This window comes from Protomyctophum bolini, assembly GCF_963924005.1.
Source record: "Protomyctophum bolini genome assembly, chromosome: 11".
NCBI lineage: Eukaryota > Metazoa > Chordata > Actinopteri > Myctophiformes > Myctophidae > Protomyctophum > Protomyctophum bolini.
This window is the reverse complement of record NC_137872.1, coordinates 39,881,550-39,904,292: the sequence shown is the minus strand read 5'-3', so window position 1 is coordinate 39,904,292 and position 22,743 is coordinate 39,881,550. Positions and strand designations below refer to the sequence as shown.

Here is a 22,743-nt window from a genome sequence, read left to right as displayed (position 1 = left end):
TAGATGCATTATTATTACTGATTAGTAAATTAGATCAGTAAGACCAGATCCCAAAGCCTCCATATTATATTGTATTCATTACCATATTATGGTAATGAATACAATTCAGTTTCTATACATAACTGGCTAAAAGCGTCATTGTAGTGGGTTAGGTTTTTGTGGATATGTTAAATATATGAATATATATACAATGCAACAGGTTGGCTGTTAAATGCAGCACTATGATGTAATACATCATTGAGATTGTATTATACCTAACCACTGTCAGTCCATGAATCATATAGCTCATATGCAAGCTTTAAGCACATGTTGCCTACTTGAATAGAATAAACTCTGTAAAGTCCATGTAGGTGGCTCTTAAAAGAGCCTTTGGGTTGTTGGTAGATCGATAAGCTCTACAAAGTGGTGTCCATCCTGGCATTGTATGCATCTAGCTGGGCATCAAGCTTCTCTGCAGAAAGCGGCTGTTTTTTGGCACCACCAGCACCGCCTCTCCCCCGGCCTCTGGCACCACCAGCACCGCGTCCACCTGTCCCCTGGCCTCTGGCACCACCTGCGCCGCGGCCTCCACGTCCCCTCTGCTTGCCTCCAAAGCCACCAACACGCCTCTTCATACCTCCACCTCTGTTCAGACCCTGCATGGGAGGCCGTCGCTGGTTATCAATCTGTGAGGTGACGAGCTGTATGTTCATGGGGCGCCCATCAAGTGGCATGCCGTTGTACTGTTTCATGGCCTTCAGGGCATCTGCCCTCCTTTCAAAGTGGACATCTGCAGTCCCCAAACCCCTTCCAGAGCGGTCATAATGGACAGAAGCCTTCTTCAGTGTACCAAACTCTGCAAAAAGTTCCTGGATATCTGCTTCAGAGACACCAAAGTCCAGGTTTGAGACAAGGAGCTTCCCTCCAGTTTCCACACCAGCTCCTCCACCAGCATTGTCGAACATGTCAAGCTGCTTAGGCTGTTTAGGCGTAGGTCTGCCTCGACCTCGGTTGAGGTTGCCTCGGCTCCTCATGGGGCCGGAGCTGCCGGTGGCTCCCCCTGTGGTTCCTCCAAGATGGCCGACACCTCCGCCAGCTCCACCACGGCCGCCGCCACGGCCACCACTGCGGCCTCTACCACTGCGGCCTCTGCCTCCGCGGCCTCCTCCTCTCTGCGACCTTTTCTGTTTGATAATGTCGTCTAAGGACATATCAATTTTATCTGCCATTATGCCCGAGCCTAATAACGCTAAACTTAGAATGAAATAAAAAATGGTAGTACAACCTATAGACTCTAACTTGGTCCGAAACCCTGTCTCTCACTGAACGATCTGCCTGGACAACGTCGTTGAAGATTCTAAAGTGAATGAATGATGAGCTCAGATCCTCCTTGTTTTAAGTGTGCTCTGAGGACCTAAGTGAGGACAGGCAGACTGCTCTGCAGTGCACTGGGCGGTGCCAAACCTGTTTTGCTGTCTTTGTTCTCACCAATGGTCTGAAATCGAGACATGGATTTAATTTGCACATTGAGAATGCTTAACTGGTTGTAGCTGAAACCTTTACTATAGTATGTATGCTGCTCAAGGTGGCCTTTCCAGCCCTAGTGGAGTGATCTATATGTATTATGTTTTCTGTTTTGGGTTTCATTCATGATTTACTTTAATTAATTGTATTTTGGGTTTGATGGTTCGTTTGGTTTGGTATATTTGGTTATGGACTTATATGGTACATTTATTTGGTATTGTACTGGTCTTGTTTTGAAATGATTTGATTTATTGTATCACTCACACTGTATTATATTGACTATGAATTATAATCAATTGATGTATTCAATGCACGGATATTATTGTTAAACTATGAAATCATTGATTTGTAATATATATTTATGAAAAGCGCTATATAAATCCCAGATATTATTAAACCGAAATAAACCAAGGATTTAATGTGTGATCAACATGCAAATTATTTAAATCACCTCAATCACTCACTCAGACATTCCGCTGCACAGCTCTACCCTGTTGGGGAGGGGAGGCATTGTTTCATTGTATTGAACTCACACCAAAACCACACTCACACCAAGTACCAATTTACAAAGCAAGTCTAGAGTTTTGGTTTAAATCTAATCTACATGTCTATTCAGTAGCTTCTCAAAGCGCAGGTGGGGGTTGAGCATGATTCTAGGCATCCAAATGTAGTGTAAGAATTGTTATCAGACTAATTTTATATATTACTATTACATATTACATTACCTATCTTTTCAAATGATACTGACAAGATGCTTACCATGATAGTGTGAGCATAGTGAATTTGTGATATCTAACCATGATGATGTGATACTGACCATGTTATTGCAATAATAACAAGATGTATTTTGTCTCACACCAGCCTTTTTACAAGGTGGGACCGTGTAAAATGTGTCGATTTTTACAATATGTATACTGATCCTATCCTGAAGAAGATCAGTAGACCGAAAGCTTGCTAAATAAATACATTGATTGTGCAACAGATCTGAGTGTGCAGAGCTTCCCTTTCTTTTTCTCATGTTCTCTTTGTGGTTCCAGCACCTCACTTAAGTTTTTTCAGCGGATGAGCGGTGGTTCTTTTTACAAAATGTATACGTTTTTTCAGAGGATGAGCATGGTTCTTTTTACATTATGTATACTACAATAACGTTGGCTACGAACTGAAACTGTATATCAACTATAAATATAATGTGTTAAAAAAACACTGATGAGTCAAATAATTCGTTCTGTATACACCATGTTATCACAATTGACTGATTACACATTATCAGTGGTACATGGAAGGACTGTGTCAGTGAAACCATAATCAGATCAGACACCAACGTTTATTGAAGATTTAAACACGTTTTGTTTTCTGTAGTTGATCACAGTAAGTTATTTGTCCACAAATGGACCAAAGTTTTCAGCTGACAATCTGTCATTGGAAGTCAGGATCATCTCCACCATCATGCTGACTTTAACTGGAGTGTGTTTACTGGGGTCAGAAAACCTTTCATTTATATCAAAATTAAGGACAGAACAAGAGTAGCCTATAGTTTATTTATGGTATCAAGTCGCCATGAATGTCTGCCAAAGGGATTGTGAGTATTGTTGTTAATGTGACATAGTTTAAAATGGTTTAGAATAAATATAAACGAGGAAACACTGCTCGGACTGTGGAAGGGTGATGTTTTGAGCATATAACTTGAAAACCAAAGTGCTGTTTTTACCTAAGACATATTGATGAAAAACAATGCACGTGTGCTAACTGGTCAGCTCTTTGTTGCATTTCATAAAATAAAAGGTATAGTTTGTGATATGTTGTTTTAATCGAGGAGAAAACACAAGTGGCACAGAGAGAAGATAATTCTGTCTGTGTTGTCTGTTGTCTTTGTCACTTTATCCCCCATATGGAAATCCCTGAATTTGCCCAAATTGAGCCGACTTTAGGACGGTACCCGCCCCCCCGAACCTCAAATGACGTCAAATTGTAGGCTCTACAGCGCCGAACCGACTTTTATTCGGCTCTAAAATAGGAGTATGAATCGACCCTAAGGGCCGATTCATACTCCTATTTTACCGCTGTTTCGGCGCTGTAGTGCCGAAATGATTTCGGAGTATGAATCGGCCCTTAGGGTCGATTCATACTCCTATTTTAGAGCCGAATAAAAGTCGGTTCGGCGCTGTAGAGCCTACAATTTGACGTCATTTGAGGTTCGGGGGGGCGGGTACCGTCCTAAAGTCGGCTCTTCGGTGCTACTGACATTTTCTGACGAGCCGAAATCATTTCGGCACTACAGCGCCGAAACAGGAGTATGAATCGGCCCATAGTCTACCACATGACTGACGTAATAAATAGACTGTACCCCAAATACTGTGACAATGGAATACTGCCATCATTATACCCACAGCACTGATAACAGCTACTACACATGCATGTTGAGGCAATGTTTAGTTTTTAGACATTGTCAGGCAAAGTCATATTATATAGTCATCGTATACGTGAGTGACCTAACGTGATTGACTGAGAGGCATAATCTATGTCATGCATTGGTGGACAGACTGTTCAAATTACGTAATACATGCTAGAAAACTAACACAGTAATTCAACTACCCTTAGATTTTAACTTTTCAAATACAGATAACAACCCTATATATATATATATATATATATTGACATGAGGTGGGGTGACCAGAGTTTGAGGCGCATGTCGCTTTGAGGGAGTGAATCCTTAGCTTGTTAGCGATGTCCTTTAACCCTTGAATAATGTTTCCATCTGGTTTAATGTAACTCGCCATGGTATATAAGACCATGGCGAGTAACGAGTTACATTAAACCATCTGTTGCAGTTTGTTATCTATATATCACATGAACAGTGGTCACTGGTAGCCGTTATGCCACCAACTGCCGTATTCATGTTTGAATACGGCCCCCTAAGATCTTCCACTGCTGTCCTGTTCGCTTTGCCTAAAAAAATGGCAACTAAAAAATACGGGAAGCAGCTTTTTGCTTCTACGGGCCGACGGCATGGAACAAACTCCCACTGTACCTTCAACAGGCAGCCTCTGTAGACATTTTTAAAGCACAGCTCAAGACCCACTTCTACACCCTTGCTTTTAATTGATCTTTTATTTTTTGTCCTCACTATATTGCATTAGGCCTACTGCTTGTTTTTTTTAATGTTTATGCCTTGCTTTTCTTTAATTTTTTCTCCATTGCTCTGTAAAGCACTTTGAGCTGCATGTCATGAAAGGTGCTATACAAATACAGTTTTATTATTATTATTACCTTACATACAAGTAATGCTTGCCTACAAAATGATTATGAACAGTGTATATGTGTGGAGAGAGACTTTGCTTTCTTTTAAATACCCTTTACATTTTTGAATTATTGTCTGGTACTTTGCTGGGTATTTTATTGTATTTGTATATGTATGCATTGACCTGAGCAAAACAAATTTCCCTTGTGTATAATAAAGATTCTCTCTCTCTCTGAAAGAAAGAAACCGTCTCTGGTCAGGAACCTCCTTCCTTGGGAGGAGCTGTTCAGCCACTAGCACCGATTGGAGGGGAGCTCGTACAGACTCAGCCCTCGCTCTCATTCATTGGTGGGGCGCACAGCCGCACATAGACGGTAGCAGTAGAATGTGTGCTGTTGAACGTATAAAGTGTCTCGCGCGCCTCTCCACCAGCATATTTCTTCTATATTCAATTCCAGAAATAAACCTACACCAAAATGAGTGGCCGAGGAAAAACGGGAGGAAAGGCCAGGGCGAAGGCTAAGACCCGCTCATCCCGTGCCGGGCTCCAGTTCCCCGTGGGTCGTGTCCACAGGCTGCTGCGTAAAGGCAACTATGGCAAAAGAGTGGGCGCCGGAGCTCCAGTGTACCTCGCTGCGGTGCTCGAGTATCTGACCGCTGAGATCCTGGAGTTGGCTGGAAACGCTGCCCGTGACAACAAGAAGAGTCGTATCATCCCCCGTCACCTCCAGCTGGCCGTCCGCAACGACGAGGAGCTCAACAAACTGCTGGGCGGAGTGACCATCGCTCAGGGCGGTGTGCTGCCCAACATCCAGGCTGTTTTGCTGCCCAAGAAGACCGAGAAAGCCCCTAAGAAATAAATCTGCTTCATTCGTTTAACGAAACCCACAAAGGCTCTTTTAAGAGCCAACCACTCTTTCCATGTAAAGGTTAATTTCCAATGTCTTGCACAAGCGCACATGCACGCACGCGCAACACCATGCGCGTGCACGACACGCACTTGCTGGTGCGCGCTTAACCCTCTAACACCCGCATTCATTTCTACTTGCAAAAAATAGATTTCAACCTTACTACTACTTTGTACTACTAGGACTAAGATGTTAAAAAAAATAAAGTTTAAAAAATGTATAATACATTAATAATTTACATTTGGGGGATATCTTTCACAATAATGAATAAAACATGTTCTAGATATTCTAATGATCACAAAAAAACATATATTACAATTATTTTACCTACTTTTATTATGGTAAAGGTCAAAAGTCTTAGGTTAATTTTTTTCCAAAATTGAGTCCAAACATTTTTTATTTGTGTGAATTTCAGCCTCTGTGGGGGTGTTTATATGCAAATATGATGACTAATGGCATTGAAATGGCATTGCAAGAACAGGAAAAAAAGAGGGTTAAATGCCGTGTATAGTACCAGCTGTGCTTAATCATAATTACGTGCTCGGTTTGGAAAAGTTTGATGTAGTTTGTTGTAGGTAATAGTTTCATTGAAAGCTTATTAGTTGGCAAGTGAGCATATTTGAAGAAATGCAAATCTAACAATAATACAATTATATGCAATAGGCTAGGCCTGTATGGTCGAATATGACATGATATCAAGGCATTTAAGTAATGTAATAAGTTGCTATAACCCCGTATGATACAAGTGATACTTGTCCAGACCATAGACCACAGACACAGGACCATATGCATTAGGGGACAAAGTTCTTAAGAATGTGTTGCGACTGTAGGCCACTGTTTACTATGAAAACCTGCATTTCCCGTCAGTCAGTCAGTAAGTGTGTCATGTCACGCCTCGTGTAATGCCTCCATATATTGTCACGCCTCATGACATCATGCCTCGTGACACGTCACGCCACCATATATGGCCGTTTCCATATATGATATAAGATCACGACACTGACCTAATCAAACCCTGGATAGCCATACAAGGAAAAGACTGGATCATCACCTATATCTCCATATATGGAGCTGAGCCGGCCAGCAACTCTAGATCTGACCTCAAACCCTTAGGTCTCCATATATGGAGCTGACCTGTTCTGACATTCCATATGTTGATCCTCCCCACCCGTTCTTCCTCTTCGATGTTTCCTTTTTGACTGATACCTGTCCATTCAAACTCTAGACCCAAAGTTATTAGTAGAGTTCTCAGGCCCAAAAATGAAGGCCCGGCCCTACCTGGGCCCCCATCAAACCCTGTACACTCAAGACACTGCCCCCGCTGCCACCCTTCGATCTCCATATATGGAGCTGACCTGTTCTGACATTACATATGTTGATCTGACCTCATCAAACCCTGTACACTCAAGACACGCTCCAATGCCAGTACAGAATTAATTATATGTTGATCTGACCCCCCCATGCCAAAGCACCATCGCTCGCCCAGTAGTCTGCCGTCACCCAGGCAGATGTGTGCACGTGACATCACTTCTCGCCCTCAGGGCGTCTTACTGGTATAGAGCGCCGCAGTCCCTCCCCCTTTCAGAAAAGCGAGTGGCCCAGGAAATGAAACCCCAATGCATTCTCCCATCGGCACTTCTAATATAATTTATTTAAAGACGGTTACGCCGCGGACAAAGCCAACTCGGATCGTGACGAATCATGACAATGAACACAATATTTTGGGCCGATCAAATCATTAGAAAGAAGAAAAGAAAGTCAGGAGACAACACTATTTGTTTTGTTTTTCGTCTTATAAATTATTTGATCGGCCCAAAACATTGTGTTCATTGTCATGATTTGTCACGATCCGAGTTGGCTTTGTCCGCGGCGTATTAGATCATGACTAATACATTTTTAAGAAATGTAATGTATTTTTTTTTAATGTAATCGTTTGACAGCCATAATACTATATATATATATATATATATATATATATATATATATATATATATATATATATATATATACACACACACACACACACACACACACACACACACACAATTGGTGTTTAGCAAAGTGGAGACGTTTAGCAATGTTGCTCATTCCACGGACGCGTGGTCATGACAAGCTGTACCTCGTTGTAAAGGTGACTAATCAACGATTAAAATGATGTAAAACACAATACCAATTGGTATTATTAAAGTGGAGAAATAATGGACCAAAGTTAAGTTTCCGGTCCCTCACGGATCACCGCCCTCACAGAGCACGTCTCGTCTGCGAGACTGCAGCTGGGTGCTATTGTGTCGTCAACAGCAGCCAAAAGTAGTACATAAGGGACCCAATATACTAAGAGGTCCTATAATAATGCATACCGTATTTTGCTTTGATCCTGTGTCATAGTTGTTGCTGTTATGACGCACAGCTCTCATCTGTACTTTGTCATTAATGTATTCGGCATCTTAAAAATGCAGACTATTTTTAGCTTTATGGCCCATGTCTCAGTTTGTACCAGTTATTTAAGCACGCTCCACTACAACAGTTTGTTCAGACTAGTCAAAGGCTAATAAAAACTCTGATTGCAAAATCCCAGGATTTTTTTTTCCAGGGCAAACCAGTAATATAGTAACACAAATTTTGATAAACACTACTTGTCTGACTAGTGAAGTACAAATCTTCAAAATGTTCTAGAAATTGTATAATGGAATCTGCTCTGTAGAGAAAGTGTGGGCGGCTCTTAAAAGAGCCTTTGGGTTGTTGGTAGATCAAGTCAGCGTTATTAACCACCGAATCCGTACAGAGTGCGTCCCTGTCTCTTCAGAGCATAGACAACATCCATTGCGGTCACGGTCTTTCTCTTTGCGTGCTCAGTGTAGGTGACGGCGTCACGGATCACGTTCTCCAGGAACACCTTGAGGACACCGCGGGTCTCCTCGTAGATCAGACCGGAGATACGCTTCACTCCGCCACGGCGAGCCAGACGGCGGATAGCGGGCTTGGTGATTCCCTGGATGTTATCACGAAGGACCTTGCGATGACGCTTGGCGCCTCCTTTTCCAAGACCTTTTCCTCCTTTTCTTTTTATATATACTTTATTGAGAAATTATCAGGTTTACAATTCATGCAGAATTACATATATACATAAGTTACATTAATAAATAAATAAATCAATCAATGCATTTCAATACAAGTGTGTTTTTTTTCTTCTTTTTTTTCTACAATGTTAATAGGTGCCATGGTGTCAGTTTCTTTTTTTTTGTGTCAAGAGTTCTTTGTCTTTTTAGCTCCGTTTGTATCTGTTTGAAGACCACCTCTCCTGAGATGGCCTCCTGGTGAATCACCATGGCACACCTGGTTGCCCACAGTTTGTTTACTACAGTGCAAACCACAGTCCAGTAAAAATCTTGCTCTAGGGCAGACATCCTTTCCTCGAAAACTCCGTACATGACAGCATTATAGTTTATCTTAATTTTAAAAGCAATTTGTGGCATTTTCCCCCATACAAAGCTGGCCCTTTGGCAGTCCACTAACAGGTGTTCAATTGTTTCATCTGCCCCACAGTTTAAAATTGGGCATTTCACGGTTTTCACAAAGCAGCTCCATTTTACGACAGCTCTTACAGCTAGTCTCCTCACAGAGACCAGCCACATTACGTCTCTCTTTTTTTCAGAGATATTTTTACTACTATTATTTTTTATGCATATCTGCTTCTGAATATTGTTGAGGTATTTGTAGGGGAAAATGCCACCATATAAATCATCACATATTTTATCATATATACATTTACTATTCATCTCAGTCCAGTCAATATTTAAATGTGCAGAATTATATATCAAATCCCCATACATGATTTTAAAATAAGGAAAAGAGCTTCTTGCCCGGCCCTTCTTTTTTGTCCAACTCAGTGCCTCCCCTATCCACATAGCCCTCCTTTTAAAACCAGCTGCTACATTTTTACAAAACGAAATTTTTAATTTAAGTCCCAAATCCACAGCCCCAAGGCCTCCATTATTTCTACTTTTATATAATAAGTCCCTCTTTGTGACTTCCCTAGTGGTTCCCCATATGAAATTAACTAATGTTTTATTTATATATTTCAGTGTCTGGTCCTTGGGAGGAAATATAGTTGCCAAAAATAACAGTTTTGCCAATACGTATGTCTTAATAATTATAATCTTTGTTCTATAACAGCATGATTTGTTTTCCCATTTTTCTAAGTCCTCCTTTATTTCTTTATCTTTATTATCCCAGTTCTTTTCATAACTGCCATTATTGCTAAACTTTACCCCCAGAACTGTCATAGTTTCTGTGTCATTTATATTTAAATTAGGCTTTGCCTCACTCCTCCCGAACCAGACACCTTCAGTTTTATCATGGTTTAATCTGGAACCTGAGATCTCTTCATAGAGTGCTAAGTGCTCATGTATAATGTCTAGTTCATTCTTATTTTTAATTATGATGGTGATATCGTCAGCGTAGGCCAAAACAACGACTCTCTCTCCACCACTAGTTTTTATACCCGTGAGTCTTTTATCATTCTTGATTTTATGTAATAATGGATTTATAGCCAAAATATAAAGAGCAGCGGACAAAGGGCACCCTTGTTTCACACCCCTCTTAATCTCAAAGGTCTCAGTTAAAACTCCATTTACATTTACCTGAACTGTGGACTGGGCATACAACAATTTGATCAGGTTAATAAAATCATGGTGAAAACCGTATACTTTTAAGACCTCCCACAAATACTCTCTGGATATAAAATCAAAAGCCTTTTTTTGATCCAAGTTTATAATAAAGAAACCCTCATTTGTATACCCACTTGTTATATCTCTTAAAATACCCAAGTTATCCCACATCAACCTTCCCTTAATAGCACATGTCTGTTCTTTTTCAATAAGTTTTTCTAAATCTGTATTTAATCTATTAACTATTATTTTTGCAAGTATTTTATAATCAACATTCATTAATGTAACATGTCTCCAATTATCTAAATTATATGATGACCCTTTTTTATATATAAGCGATATAACACCATGGTAGAAGGATGAATGCATTTTGCCCTCCTTGATCCCATCATTATATACAGAGGTTAGCATGTGCACCAATTCGTTTGCGCAGGAGAGATATAACTCATTAGGCAGGCCATCGGGGCCTGGGGATTTACCCTTACTCAACTGGACAATTGCGTCCCTCACCTCCTGATTGGTGATTTCCCCACCCGTAGAGTTACGGCCAACCTCCCTCAAATCAACTGAATCAAGGAAGGCATGCAATTTATATTCATCAATCATAGTTTTCTGGTACATCTTTTCACAGAGATTCCTAACAGTTTCTCTTTTCATCCTCCTTTTCCTCGCCCTGACATTTTGAGTTCAGTTGTAGTTGCAGTTAGAAAACTGAGTGATTAGGGAGCTCAGAGACTTGCTCTTTTATGTATGTTCGGAGGACGTAAGGGAGGACAGGCAGTGGGCGTTACTAACTCCGCCCCCACCTCTCTCTCTCGCACACGCACACACACACACGCACACACACACACACACACACACACACACACACACACACACACACACACACACACACACACACACACGCACGCACGCACACACGCGCACACACACACACACACACACACACACACACACACACACAGACACACACACACACACACACACACACACACACACACACACACACACACACACACACACACACACACACACACGCACACACCACACACACACACACACACACACACACACACACACACACACACACACACACGCTCTCTCTTCTCTCTATATTCTATATCATATTATAATATATATTAATATGTATGTGATAAATTATCCCCACCCTTCCTAATGTATGCAAATACTAAACTATGTTATTTCGATAGCATAATGTACTAGACACAGCACTCTATAGTGTATATAGTAATAGGTTAATTGATTGTACAGATATTCTTCTGTTAGAGTACAGCTACACGACTCTGGGTGTTTTTTCAAACGCACATTTCTATGTGCGTTTGGGCCTTTCAGCCAGACGCAAACGGCGTTTTCGGCCACTCAAACGGAGGTTTTTGGCAACGGTTAAATAAGAGTACAGCTACACGACTCTGGGGGCCTGATTCACAACGGCGTTTACGGTGATAACATGACGTGAAGCTAGCGGAAAGGCATTTACGTGGATTTCCCACATTAATTTGGAATTCATGGAAATGGCCGTGAACTTGACGCTCACGTACGTTGGTCGGAAACTCCGTCAATTCCCACGGGACGTCTTTAGGTGGCGGAGACGGGAGACATTTGCGGAAGCATAGGCCTACACGTGAGATTTATTCAGAAGGCTTTAGTCTTCATGCTGAATCAATAAATTGTTCCCAAATCTCAGATAAAATATGTAGGCATGTGTCCCCATGACATATTGGTCGATCAGCACAAAATAAATGATAGCCTATATAATAAAAGCTGAGTGCACTTGTATGCCTAAATGCATGCATTTCCCATACAGAAACTGCCCCTGCAAGCCCGACACCTTTTTATTTATTCATTAGGATATTACTATAGCATGCGCGATTGCGCTTCTCACTTGACAGCTTTCTACTCGCAGTGCAACGCAGACTGCATAAAAGGAATGCATTGGGGAAGGACTGGGGTGTGCTCTGAGGCTGGGGAGTTGGAAAATGGAGGAGCCGCGGACGGTCACCCTGGCCTGAGTGTGCTGCTATCAGATGGAGGAGATGACTTTGCTATGCTTGTAACCTGTTGTAACGATGGGAGATGCCTTGATTGAATAAAGAAGGACTTGGCCTGGGAATCGGAGCTCGTGTGTTGTTCATTCTGCATTAGGAAAATAAGGTACAGATCCACAGGACATTATACGTGTATGTGTGTGTGGGGTGGGGGGGGGGGGGGGGGGGGGGGCAGACAGCAGCGTGCTGCCGATCCGATTCACATTGGAAAATGAATGGGCTATATAGCCCTGTATAAAAAAATAGAAGACCACATTAGCCTGGGAGGCGGCCTTTTTTCCGACAGCATTCTAGCCGACGGGGCAACGGTCCGCTCCGCAGCGATGCGAAAAAGCGATGGTCCGACATGCGCTGCTCCCGTGCTTGCAAATATGAAGGACAGACTTTATAATCATGTATTGATATTGATCACATGCATGGATGCCACACACAGAATAGTTTAACTCACTGGATAAACTCACTGGATTATAATTTCTTAAATTCTTCAGACAAGAGGATCCCAATTATTCACTTATGAATGTATAGGCTATACTGTTCTTTATCGCGCAATGCCCCCCTCCCTCTCTCTCTCTCTCTCTCTCTCTCTCTCTCTCTCAAAAGACGACTTTTGCATTGACATATATCCGATATTTTAAATATCGGATAGCCTATGTTTTACCCCTGACTGCAAAGGAGTGCAGCACCCGCCTTGGTCCCGAACTTAATTAAATAAATTATAATTATATTGCTTCAGCAGCGGAGCACGCACCGTTGTGGACATATTAATAGAGTGCGGGCTATATAGTCCAGTACCTGCCTGTAGACCCTATCGCAATTTGGTGTTGGGGGAATTTCTCACTTGAACTGAGTCAATGGGTCCCTAGACATGAAAAATCAACGAGGTGCTCGTCCGCCATAGTGCCACGAATGGCGCAATGGCCACATCAAAAATGGCCGCCATCGGCTATGATGAAAATCCAACCTTTTTGTTTTTTAGTGTTTAAACACATTTAATACCTCCATTTTGACTAATTGTGTTGTGTGGAATTCATTTCTGATATTGTTTTGATGATTTGGGGTGATTTTGACCGTGAACGGTTAAGGTCATTTTGCTATAACGAAGACCGTGGCCATAACCTGGCCATTGTTAGGAGTCAACCGTCAGGATGGACACCCATCCTGGCGTGGACTCTCAACCCTCCAACATCTTATGCCTTGGTTTGCCAGCTTGACGATGACATTGGTTTCACAAGCTGGTATTTCACCATCTCTTGTTACTTGCAGGGGAGGCCACGTGGAGGCTGTCGTCTTCTCCCCCCTTTTTTTTGTTTGTTTGTTTTTTGTTTATTTATTTATTTTGACAGTGCACCATCTATGTGTGCATGCAGGTTAGTGTGATGGGTTTTTACATTAAGGATTGTCCAGTTTTCCATGGCAGAATATGATGCACGGAACTCCAGCAGCACGGCAGCCAGTGTCACACTTACCTGCACACTTGCATACTGAGAGCAAACTGGGTGGCAAGGGCTTCAGACATTTTGATGGCAGGAGTGTGCCAAAGTGCTCCTCCCATCCATGTTTTCATTTGGTCCCCACCTTGCTCATGCAGTCTTCTCCAGTCCGGATATGTGCCTTGATCACAGTCTCGGCTAGTTGTGCTCCAAGACGAGAGACTGCTTGATGCAGTGGAAGCATGCGCCACTTCTCACCAGTGCCATACTGCTGCCATATCTCCTTCAACCCCAGTGATTGTAAGTATGGGGTATAGTATAGCAGTAATGCGAAGGTGTCTATCATTGGAGACGATGACAACTCTCTTGCTCTGCTTCACACGAACAGCCCACTCCACATGCACCACCAATCTGGTGTCAGCCTCCTCAATCCAGTTCAAGAGGTCTGGGATCTCTTCACCACCAGCCCCTTTCGCTGGGAGCACCTCATCCTGACAATGAGCTGACAATGATGGTAGCATTGCCACAGGCTTGATTGCACACCATATCCCAAACTAGCAGCTGGAGATTCCGCTTATTTTTCTCAGACGCCCAGAATTTGTCAAGTTGCTGAGGGATAGGTGTGTCTCTGTTCATGCCAACAATGTCAATTCCTGTTCTTGAGTCTGTGCGGCGCATTCTTACATCTCAATGTAAGAATTGAGTATCATATGGATGCACTCTGGCTCTTGGCAAAGGGAGGATGTTGACCTGATGATGGTAGTGATGACAGCACCTAAAGTGGGGAATTGGGCTAGTGGCATCTGCCGCATTTTCGACATGAAGTCTACCACAACATGAGTGGCAAGAGTAGACTTTGGACTCCATTGCGAGAGGTCAAGTTCAGGCTCAATCTCACTGACAAGTTTTGACTTGTTGACATGAGCTGGAAGGTCACCAACAAACAAGGGAGATGCTGAGAGCACATCATGAGTAAGTATCTGTCTGATGTCCATGCCCCGCACCTTAGCAATGTCCATACTCCTATGTGCCTCAGCCATGTCTTTGGATGAGACCAATGGATGTTGGTGGTTTATGTGGTTGCTCATTGAACTGAGGTAGCTTCTCGCACAAAGTCCAGCAGCTTCACAACATTCCGGTTGAAAGTAAGGCAACGAGTGGTGCTTAGTCATGCTGGAGATGGCATTCTTTGTGTTGCATGGTGTGGTTATTGGTGAGAAGGTTGAGGACATTGGTGATTGACCCAATCTCGTGGAACAGGAGCTCGAACTCTGCTACAGAATTTGCATTGTGTGTGGCTCCTACTACATAGTGACCCCCTGGACCCTGCACAGAACCAGCCTGGGCGATCCTGAACAACCCACTGGCCTATAGAGAAGCGCCGGTAGAGCTCAGGATGTGTGAACTCTAGCACCTTGATTTGTTCAAGATACCATGAGCCATGACGCAGGTAGTTTATGGAGTCACATTCTGTAAAGTTTGGTATAGAGTCCTCGACAGTAGCCACATGCAGATTCCAGTTTCTTTCTCTTTCGGAGACTACAGCATTCTTGATGACAGCCACCATCTCCAGCCAAACTCCAAAGAATTGGCAGAGCTCTGACTTGGTCTCACACTCCTTTACAAACTCCAGAAAGTCCTGATTCAACTTCTCCACTTGTCCAATTAGGGCCTCAAACTGCTCTGGGCAACTTTGGTTTGCAGCTAGCGTAGTGCAGTGCCTCTACCTGTGCTAGTACTGGATATGCAGCTTTGTCCTTGTGGTGCCAGAACTTCTCCCACTGGAGCAACCTGATCACATCTTCCACAATCAGCATCCCAGTTAGAGCCCGGACATAATGGCTGCCGTTTAACACTGACTCTATCACACCAGGTCTGAACACGGCACACTCAACCAGTGCGTCATCCGGGCCAGAACCTCGAAGCAGCTTTCTTTGGCATCTGAGCAGAACACGAGTCCATTGGAAAGGGCCCATGCAGAGGAAAAGATCCTTGAACTGTTCTGTCTCATGCAGGTAAATATAAATATCTACAGCTTGGGCGACTCTGGAAGTTGGTGAGACAATGCCTGACGGTAGCACGCTCAGTTATGGGTCTTGGTATGACAGGGAGGAAGCCAACACGCATCATTGGCACCACAGCAGATGAGACAAGTGTGTGCACAGCAGCCCATATCAGAGGGTCTTGTGCTAATGCACCACAGCGGATCAAACTGCGGCGTCTTGGAACAGTACTAATGCTGCGTAGTGTGAACTCTCTGTGCCAGAGAGTGATGATTTATCAGCATAATCAGAGTTGTCCATGCCTGCCATAGTATAATCCTCCCTTGTGAAAGTACTTGGTATGGGTGTCTCTCCATCTTCAGAGCATTTCACAGTATAGCTAGCAAGAAGACAGATCTGATGGTCTGGTAGCTCGAAAATGACCTTGACTATGACCTTTCAAGGTCAAAATCACCCCAAATCATCAAAACAATATCAGAAATGAATTCCACACACCACAATTAGTCAAAATGAATGTATTACATGTGCTTAAACACTAAAAAGCAAAAAGGTTGGATTTTCATCATAGCCGATGGCGGCCATTTTTGCGCACCTGTGGTACACACCGCTCTCTGAATAACACGTCATCTCAACGTAGCTTGATCGGACGGATAAATACGATATCTGTTTCCGCCACAGTGTAACGGTGGCGTATTTCTTTTTAATGAATCAGGCCCGGTGTTTTTTCAAACCGCAGACTTTTTAATAGTTTTTGGATTAAGGTTGGTGAAGGATGCGTTGCTCCCCTGCTTGCGGTTATGTATGCAAGCAGGGGAGCAACACATCCTTCACCAACCTTAATCCAGTCTTTTTGATGCAACCTTAATCCAAAAACTATTAAAAAGTCTGCGGTTGTAAAAACAGTGGCGGCAGTGGGGAGCGAACCAGCAAAGCAAAACATATATTACAAGTGTGCATAGTAGTCCACTAGGCTAGCGAGGCAGCTGGCAAAACTGGGTTTGTGTTTATATTAGAAGGTGAGTTCTAAAGTTGCTCACTAGACGGAGCCCTGTCTGCACGTACTACCGGGTTACGTGGGGGGATTTATTGGGAAACCAGCTCACCGCGCATGCTCAGAAAATTTTTCTATTGCGTCAAAAATGAGTCAAAAATGTTTTGGGTTGTATGTGTGGACACCAGGGGGGCAGTCAGAGAGATATTTTGTGAAGCCACTAAGGAAATGAAAGTTCATATAATGGCCTGTTGTGGCGCTGTCACTGGACCCAGAAAAACCCATAGCCCCATAGAAGTCCATGTATTTTGGCCCAACTTCACCTAGACTGTATTACCTTAATAAACATGGTCATGAATACTTTTTGCTTCCAGTCACTAGTTTAAAGTCTCATTTCTAATGTCATAATATTCTTTTTGGAAAATTATGGTCCCATTTATAAAAAAAATGTCCATAAAGTCGCGCATGTTCTGAGGGGCGTGGCTACCGTTACAGTCTATGAACGGGATCCCCCACCCACTCGAGTCAAAATAAAAACCAACGAAGAAGAAGGGGGAAGTCCCGCCTCGTTGTCTGGGCCAGCCAATGGGCCAGCTGGCCTGAGCTGGGCCAAAACGGATCTAGAAAGATGGCGACTTCCATTGCAAGGACTGACAGGCTTCATTTTACCTTCATGTTAGACCCGCGGAACGCTTTGTCCATATTTTTTACAGTCTATGGTGGACACAGATATCTTTGTCGTATGGGCCCCTGCCCATACGACAACGGAGTACGAAAATATCCGTTTTATTAAAGATTGAGTACGTATAGCCTGGGCCTTAGACAGATGTTATTTTCTCATCCTTGATAACTATTTTTATGCACTAGACAGGAGAACAGGAAACATAATAGCAGATCTACAAGATGACAGTGCAACACATTGAAGCAGATGTAGGCCTACATGGCATTAAGAGCAGGGTGGAGTAGTACAGAGCCAACTCAGTTCAACCTTCCAAATATAGAGGTTAAGAAGACAGTAGCCTCTGACTGAATGTAATAGTTGGAGCCACAAAGTGGCAATCAAATGTTCAAGTTTATTGGTAAACATCATTGCATAACTATGCATTTGGATGTTTCTTACAATTCCAGACAAGAGGACCGCTCTGTATAAATCAAACAAAACATTATCTTTATTGTCAATGGCGTTTTTAAAACAAACATTGAACTCAAAACAATTCATTATCCCTTCATTGTCAATACATGGCGTTTTTAAAACAAACATTATAGGAAGGGATAAAAACAACTATCAAAACAACACAACAGTTTCTATTACTTCTGGTAAAGCTTGTACTCTCTCTGAATGAATGAAATTTGGTGCCAATAAAGAACATCCGGTTCCTGGTTTCAGCAGGCCGGTTTCTGTCAGGTTTTATCATTATCTTACGTTGCAATATTCAGAAGACAGTGTTTCCCTGTATAGTTAGGTAAAGTTAGCTTAAGTTAATAAATTAATATGCAGATATACCTTTATAATGGGGAAATGTGGGTGTCATAGCAGCAACAGCAGTCATAAAGGAGGATCAATGCAAAATCACATGCAAAAAACACATTATGATAAAAAGGGGCTTTAAATTATACATTTACCATACATATTAATAATGTATAAAGAGGCTAGTATATTTAGCCACTCACAATGTTACAGGGACAATAGAGCACACGAGCGGAAAACATAATACAGAAAACAAAGACTCTTTGTGGCAGGATCAGATCAGCCAATCATATGATAGGAGTCCCACGCTTCATTTGCATTGGCTCTGTATAAATAGTGGTACGAGAACGTCCTCTTACACATTCTTCACTGCAACTGAATTATTCTACTGAATACAAGCACGATGCCTGAACTTGAAGTAGCAAAGCCAGCGCCCAAGAAGGGCTCCAAGAAGGGCGCCGTCACCAAGACCGCCACGAAGGGTGGCAAGAAGCGCAGAAAGGGAAGGAAGGAGAGCTACGCCATCTACATATACAAGGTCCTGAAGCAGGTCCACCCCGACACCGGTGTCTCTTCCAAGGCCATGGGCATCATGAACTCCTTCGTCAACGACATCTTTGAGCGCATCGCCGGTGAAGCCTCCAAACTGGCTAACTACAACAAGCGCCGCACCATCTCATCCAGGGAGATTCAGACCGCCGTCCGCCTGCTGCTCCCCGGTGAGCTGGCCAAGCACGCCGTGTCTGAAGGCACCAAGGCTGTGACCAAGTACACCAGCTCCAAGTAAACTGCATAGTTTGCTATTAAAAACACAACGGTCCTTTTAAGGACCACCCATATTTTCCAAGAAGAGTTTAACCAAATATCTATATAATGAACATGGCCATTGCAATGTATGTCGGCTAAACCACTACCAGTTAATGTGTGAATATAGTGCTCAGACATGTGTAGATAAATATTGTGGTACTGGTTACACGCTGAAAGAAAATACTAGATATGCAAGAATTACACAAACTGCATAAGGAGCCTAAATGTATATTAAACATTAGGATTCCAACTAAAGAAATTCAGCAACAGTGCTCCGACATGTTTAAGGATTGTGGTTACATGCTGAAATAATTACATATGCATTATACGAACTGCATTTGGCGCATTATGTAGAATAGAGCAGGAAAATTAACTACCACGAAGCAGTATGGGTTCATTTCACTTTCCCCCCCATTCCAACTGAAGAAATTAAGCAATAACCCGCAGTGCCGTTTGATTGCAGACATCTGGACAAATAAAGTTAAAAGTGAGCATTTAGAATATTGGAAATCACTCTTATGCGGAAACAGTGGGTGGCTCTTAAAAGAGCCTTTGTGGGGGTTTGTTAAGTAGGTTTATTTCTTGGCGGCTTTCTCGGTCTTCTTGGGTAGCAGAACAGCCTGGATGTTGGGCAGCACACCGCCCTGAGCGATGGTCACTCCACCCAGCAGTTTGTTGAGCTCCTCGTCGTTGCGCACGGCCAGCTGGAGGTGACGGGGGATGATACGACTCTTCTTGTTGTCGCGGGCAGCATTTCCAGCCAACTCCAGGATCTCAGCGGTCAGATACTCGAGGACAGCCGCCAGATAGACCGGGGCGCCGGCACCGACTCTCTGGGCATAGTTGCCTTTACGCAGCAGCCTGTGAACACGACCCACGGGGAACTGGAGCCCGGCACGGGATGAGCGGGTCTTGGCCTTCTGCCTGACCTTTCCTCCAGTTTTTCCTCGGCCACTCATTTTGTAGTAGGTTAGGTTTACTTCTAGAATAATAAGCACTCGAAGAAATATGCTGGAGTAGAGGCGTGCGAGACCTTTTATACATTCAACGTAGTACATTCTGTGTGTGCGGCTGTGCGCCCCACCAATCATAGAGACGATGAGAGCGCGGGCTGAGTGTGTATGAGTTCCCCACCAATCACTGCTAGTGGTGTGATCGGTTCCTCCCAGTCTAAACTCTGACTCTTCCCAAAGACGGAGGTTCTTGACCACACGTTTCTCCTGGTGGTACCACAGCACCTCAAAGGCCCTTAAAACAAGGCTCCAGACCTCCCAAAACAAACTGGTCAGGCTCCTACTTGGCCTCACCCCCCGAACCCACCTCACCCCTGCCCACTTTGACAGGCTGGGATGGCTTAGGGTCGACGACAGAGTACAGCATCTTGCAATGGGTCTGGTCCACAAGATTAGATACACCACCAAGATACCCATGTACCTGTCTAAATACTTCCTTAATGTAAACGAAGTCCACACCCACAACACCAGAGGGAGTGCAACAAACCATGTACAACCCAGATTCGGCACAAACAAGGGACTAAATTCTTTTCGCTCCTATGCGACCAAAATGTGGAACGCTCTACCAACAGTCATTAAGACATGTGAATCCCTTGGCTCCTTCAAAACTGCTCTCAAAGGGCACCTACGGATGGCTGCAATTCGAAACTGGCCTCTGTAAAAGCTGAATTTGTATCTGGATTGTACTATGTTTTTGTATGGACGTGGTGTTGGGTGCCTGCACATATGCACACATGGCATCAACGCATGGTGTTGTGTGCAGGCGCCCTACACTCTGTCTTTGTACTATGGATTGTACTATGTTTTTGTATGGACGTGGTGTTGGGTGCCTGCACATATGCACACATGGCATCAACGCATGGTGTTGTGTGCAGGCGCCCTACACTCTGTCTTTCGTTTTCTTTTCTTTTATCCCCCTGTTCCCCTCACTGTATATATACTTTTTTTCCCTTTTCGCTTCCTATATGATGAATTCCTGTTCTGTTCTTTAACTACATAGAAGTGTCTATTTGTTTGTCTCTAAATGTTTTGATGAATTGAACAATGTGGACCCTGTTGTAAACAAGTGTAAGGCTTAATTGGGTCGTCCACTCACAGTTAACAGTCTTTGTATTGAGTTTGTGCTTGAAATGTACTGTAAGTCTGCAAACTGTTAATAAAGATTTCAATCAATCAATCAAACGTCTCTCAGAGGAACAGCGATAAAATATTATCCATGCAATATGACACTAATAAATGTAGTGTAGGCTAAATTTACATGAAGTATGTACATACAATTGGCGTTTTATTATGCTAATATAATAAGATAGTCAGTTTAGGGCGGCAGGCAGTCAGCTTTAGGTGGGGTGGGGTCTGCTTGGTTCTTGCCATTTTCTCTCTTTAAACAAGTTGTATTGTTGCAAAAAGTGAGCAAACTGCTGCATTCAAGTGCAAGGCACATTTAGTTCATCATCATCACTTCTGTGTGTCAAAAGCACACAAGTGTCCAAAGTTTGACCACATTAATATGTTGTGAGTGTTAATTATGTATTAAGACAAGATATGTCCCCATTTTTTTTATTTTGTCACAAGTAGATTTTTTTTATTATTTGCGCCGTGTCATACAAGATAGAGAAAAGCATTTTATTTTTTTCGATATGCAGTGGAAACTTCTATTCCAAAGTATTTATTAGCTATTAAAGCAGCAACGTTTGTAAAAGTTCCCCTCCAATCGGTGCCAGTGATGCATGGTACCTCCCCAAACAAGGAGGTTCCTGACCACTGACTAATCAGAGGACGACTGCGGCTCCGAGGCGCTAATAAAAGGCAGCAGTTTGCTCTGAGAAAAATATTCTACTACTCAGAGCATTGATAGAAGAAGCTATGGCAAGAACTAAGCAGACAGCCCGTAAGTCCACCGGCGGCAAAGCGCCCAGGAAGCAGCTCGCCACCAAGGCAGCTCGTAAGAGCGCGCCGGCCACCGGTGGAGTGAAGAAGCCTCACCGTTACCGTCCCGGTACAGTGGCTCTGAGGGAGATCCGTCGTTACCAGAAATCCACCGAGCTGCTAATCCGCAAGCTGCCCTTCCAACGCCTGGTGAGGGAGATCGCCCAGGACTTCAAGACCGACCTGCGCTTCCAGAGCTCCGCCGTCATGGCTCTCCAGGAGTCGGCTGAGGCTTATCTGGTCGGTCTGTTCGAAGACACTAACTTGTGCGCCATCCACGCTAAGAGGGTGACCATCATGCCCAAAGACATCCAGCTGGCCCGTCGTATCCGTGGAGAACGTGCTTAAACAAATCCGTCACTGTCACAACCCCAAAACGGCTCTTTTAAGAGCCACCTAATGTGTTATTTAAAGATCAATTATTCCCTACATTTATACAGTCCCGAGGCAGACTATTTTACTCTTACTACTACACTGGCAGTTACATGAAAAAAAAACCTGAACCTGAATAAAAGTATGAATATTCTACTGACCAAATTAATTCGGAATATAACTGGATTGTAGAGATGGCCAACCCATAACCGTTAGACCGTAAGAGATGAATAGCCGATAAATACTAACGGCTATTATCTGATCAAATAAAAAATATAATTTGAAGCGCAGTCCCTGCAACTACACACGGCCTCCACCCAGAACTAAAAAAACATACCATCCATACACTGA

The 22,743-nt window shown here is 43.2% G+C and overlaps 6 protein-coding genes across 6 annotated transcripts; 3 read left to right on the top strand and 3 right to left on the bottom strand.

Annotated features, from left to right (window-relative positions):
• Window positions 1–395: 395 nt before the first annotated feature.
• On the bottom strand, window positions 396–1,208 carry LOC308323475 (THO complex subunit 4-like; the record flags this gene model as incomplete). The annotated part of the gene is made up of 1 exon (XM_080775203.1): window positions 396–1,208. The coding sequence occupies one exon, from the start codon at window positions 1,206–1,208 to the stop codon at window positions 396–398; it is 813 nt and encodes a 270-aa protein (XP_080631329.1).
• Window positions 1,209–5,217: 4,009 nt separating this feature from the next.
• LOC308324269 (histone H2A-like) lies at window positions 5,218–5,601 on the top strand (the record flags this gene model as incomplete). The annotated part of the gene is made up of 1 exon (XM_080776271.1): window positions 5,218–5,601. The coding sequence occupies one exon, from the start codon at window positions 5,218–5,220 to the stop codon at window positions 5,599–5,601; it is 384 nt and encodes a 127-aa protein (XP_080632397.1).
• Window positions 5,602–8,410: 2,809 nt separating this feature from the next.
• Window positions 8,411–13,898, bottom strand: LOC308323474 (histone H4-like; the record flags this gene model as incomplete). The annotated part of the gene is made up of 2 exons (XM_080775202.1): window positions 8,411–8,708; window positions 13,849–13,898. The coding sequence occupies 2 exons, from the start codon at window positions 13,896–13,898 to the stop codon at window positions 8,411–8,413; spliced, it is 348 nt and encodes a 115-aa protein (XP_080631328.1).
• Window positions 13,899–18,677: 4,779 nt separating this feature from the next.
• LOC308324271 (histone H2B 1/2-like) lies at window positions 18,678–19,126 on the top strand (the record flags this gene model as incomplete). The annotated part of the gene is made up of 1 exon (XM_080776273.1): window positions 18,678–19,126. One exon carries the CDS (start codon window positions 18,678–18,680, stop codon window positions 19,059–19,061), a length of 384 nt encoding a protein of 127 aa, XP_080632399.1. The 3' UTR covers window positions 19,062–19,126.
• Window positions 19,127–19,656: 530 nt separating this feature from the next.
• LOC308324272 (histone H2A-like) lies at window positions 19,657–20,040 on the bottom strand (the record flags this gene model as incomplete). The annotated part of the gene is made up of 1 exon (XM_080776274.1): window positions 19,657–20,040. The coding sequence occupies one exon, from the start codon at window positions 20,038–20,040 to the stop codon at window positions 19,657–19,659; it is 384 nt and encodes a 127-aa protein (XP_080632400.1).
• A 1,917-nt stretch (window positions 20,041–21,957) lies between these two features.
• LOC308324258 (histone H3.2) lies at window positions 21,958–22,368 on the top strand (the record flags this gene model as incomplete). The annotated part of the gene is made up of 1 exon (XM_080776260.1): window positions 21,958–22,368. One exon carries the CDS (start codon window positions 21,958–21,960, stop codon window positions 22,366–22,368), a length of 411 nt encoding a protein of 136 aa, XP_080632386.1.
• Window positions 22,369–22,743: the final 375 nt, after the last annotated feature.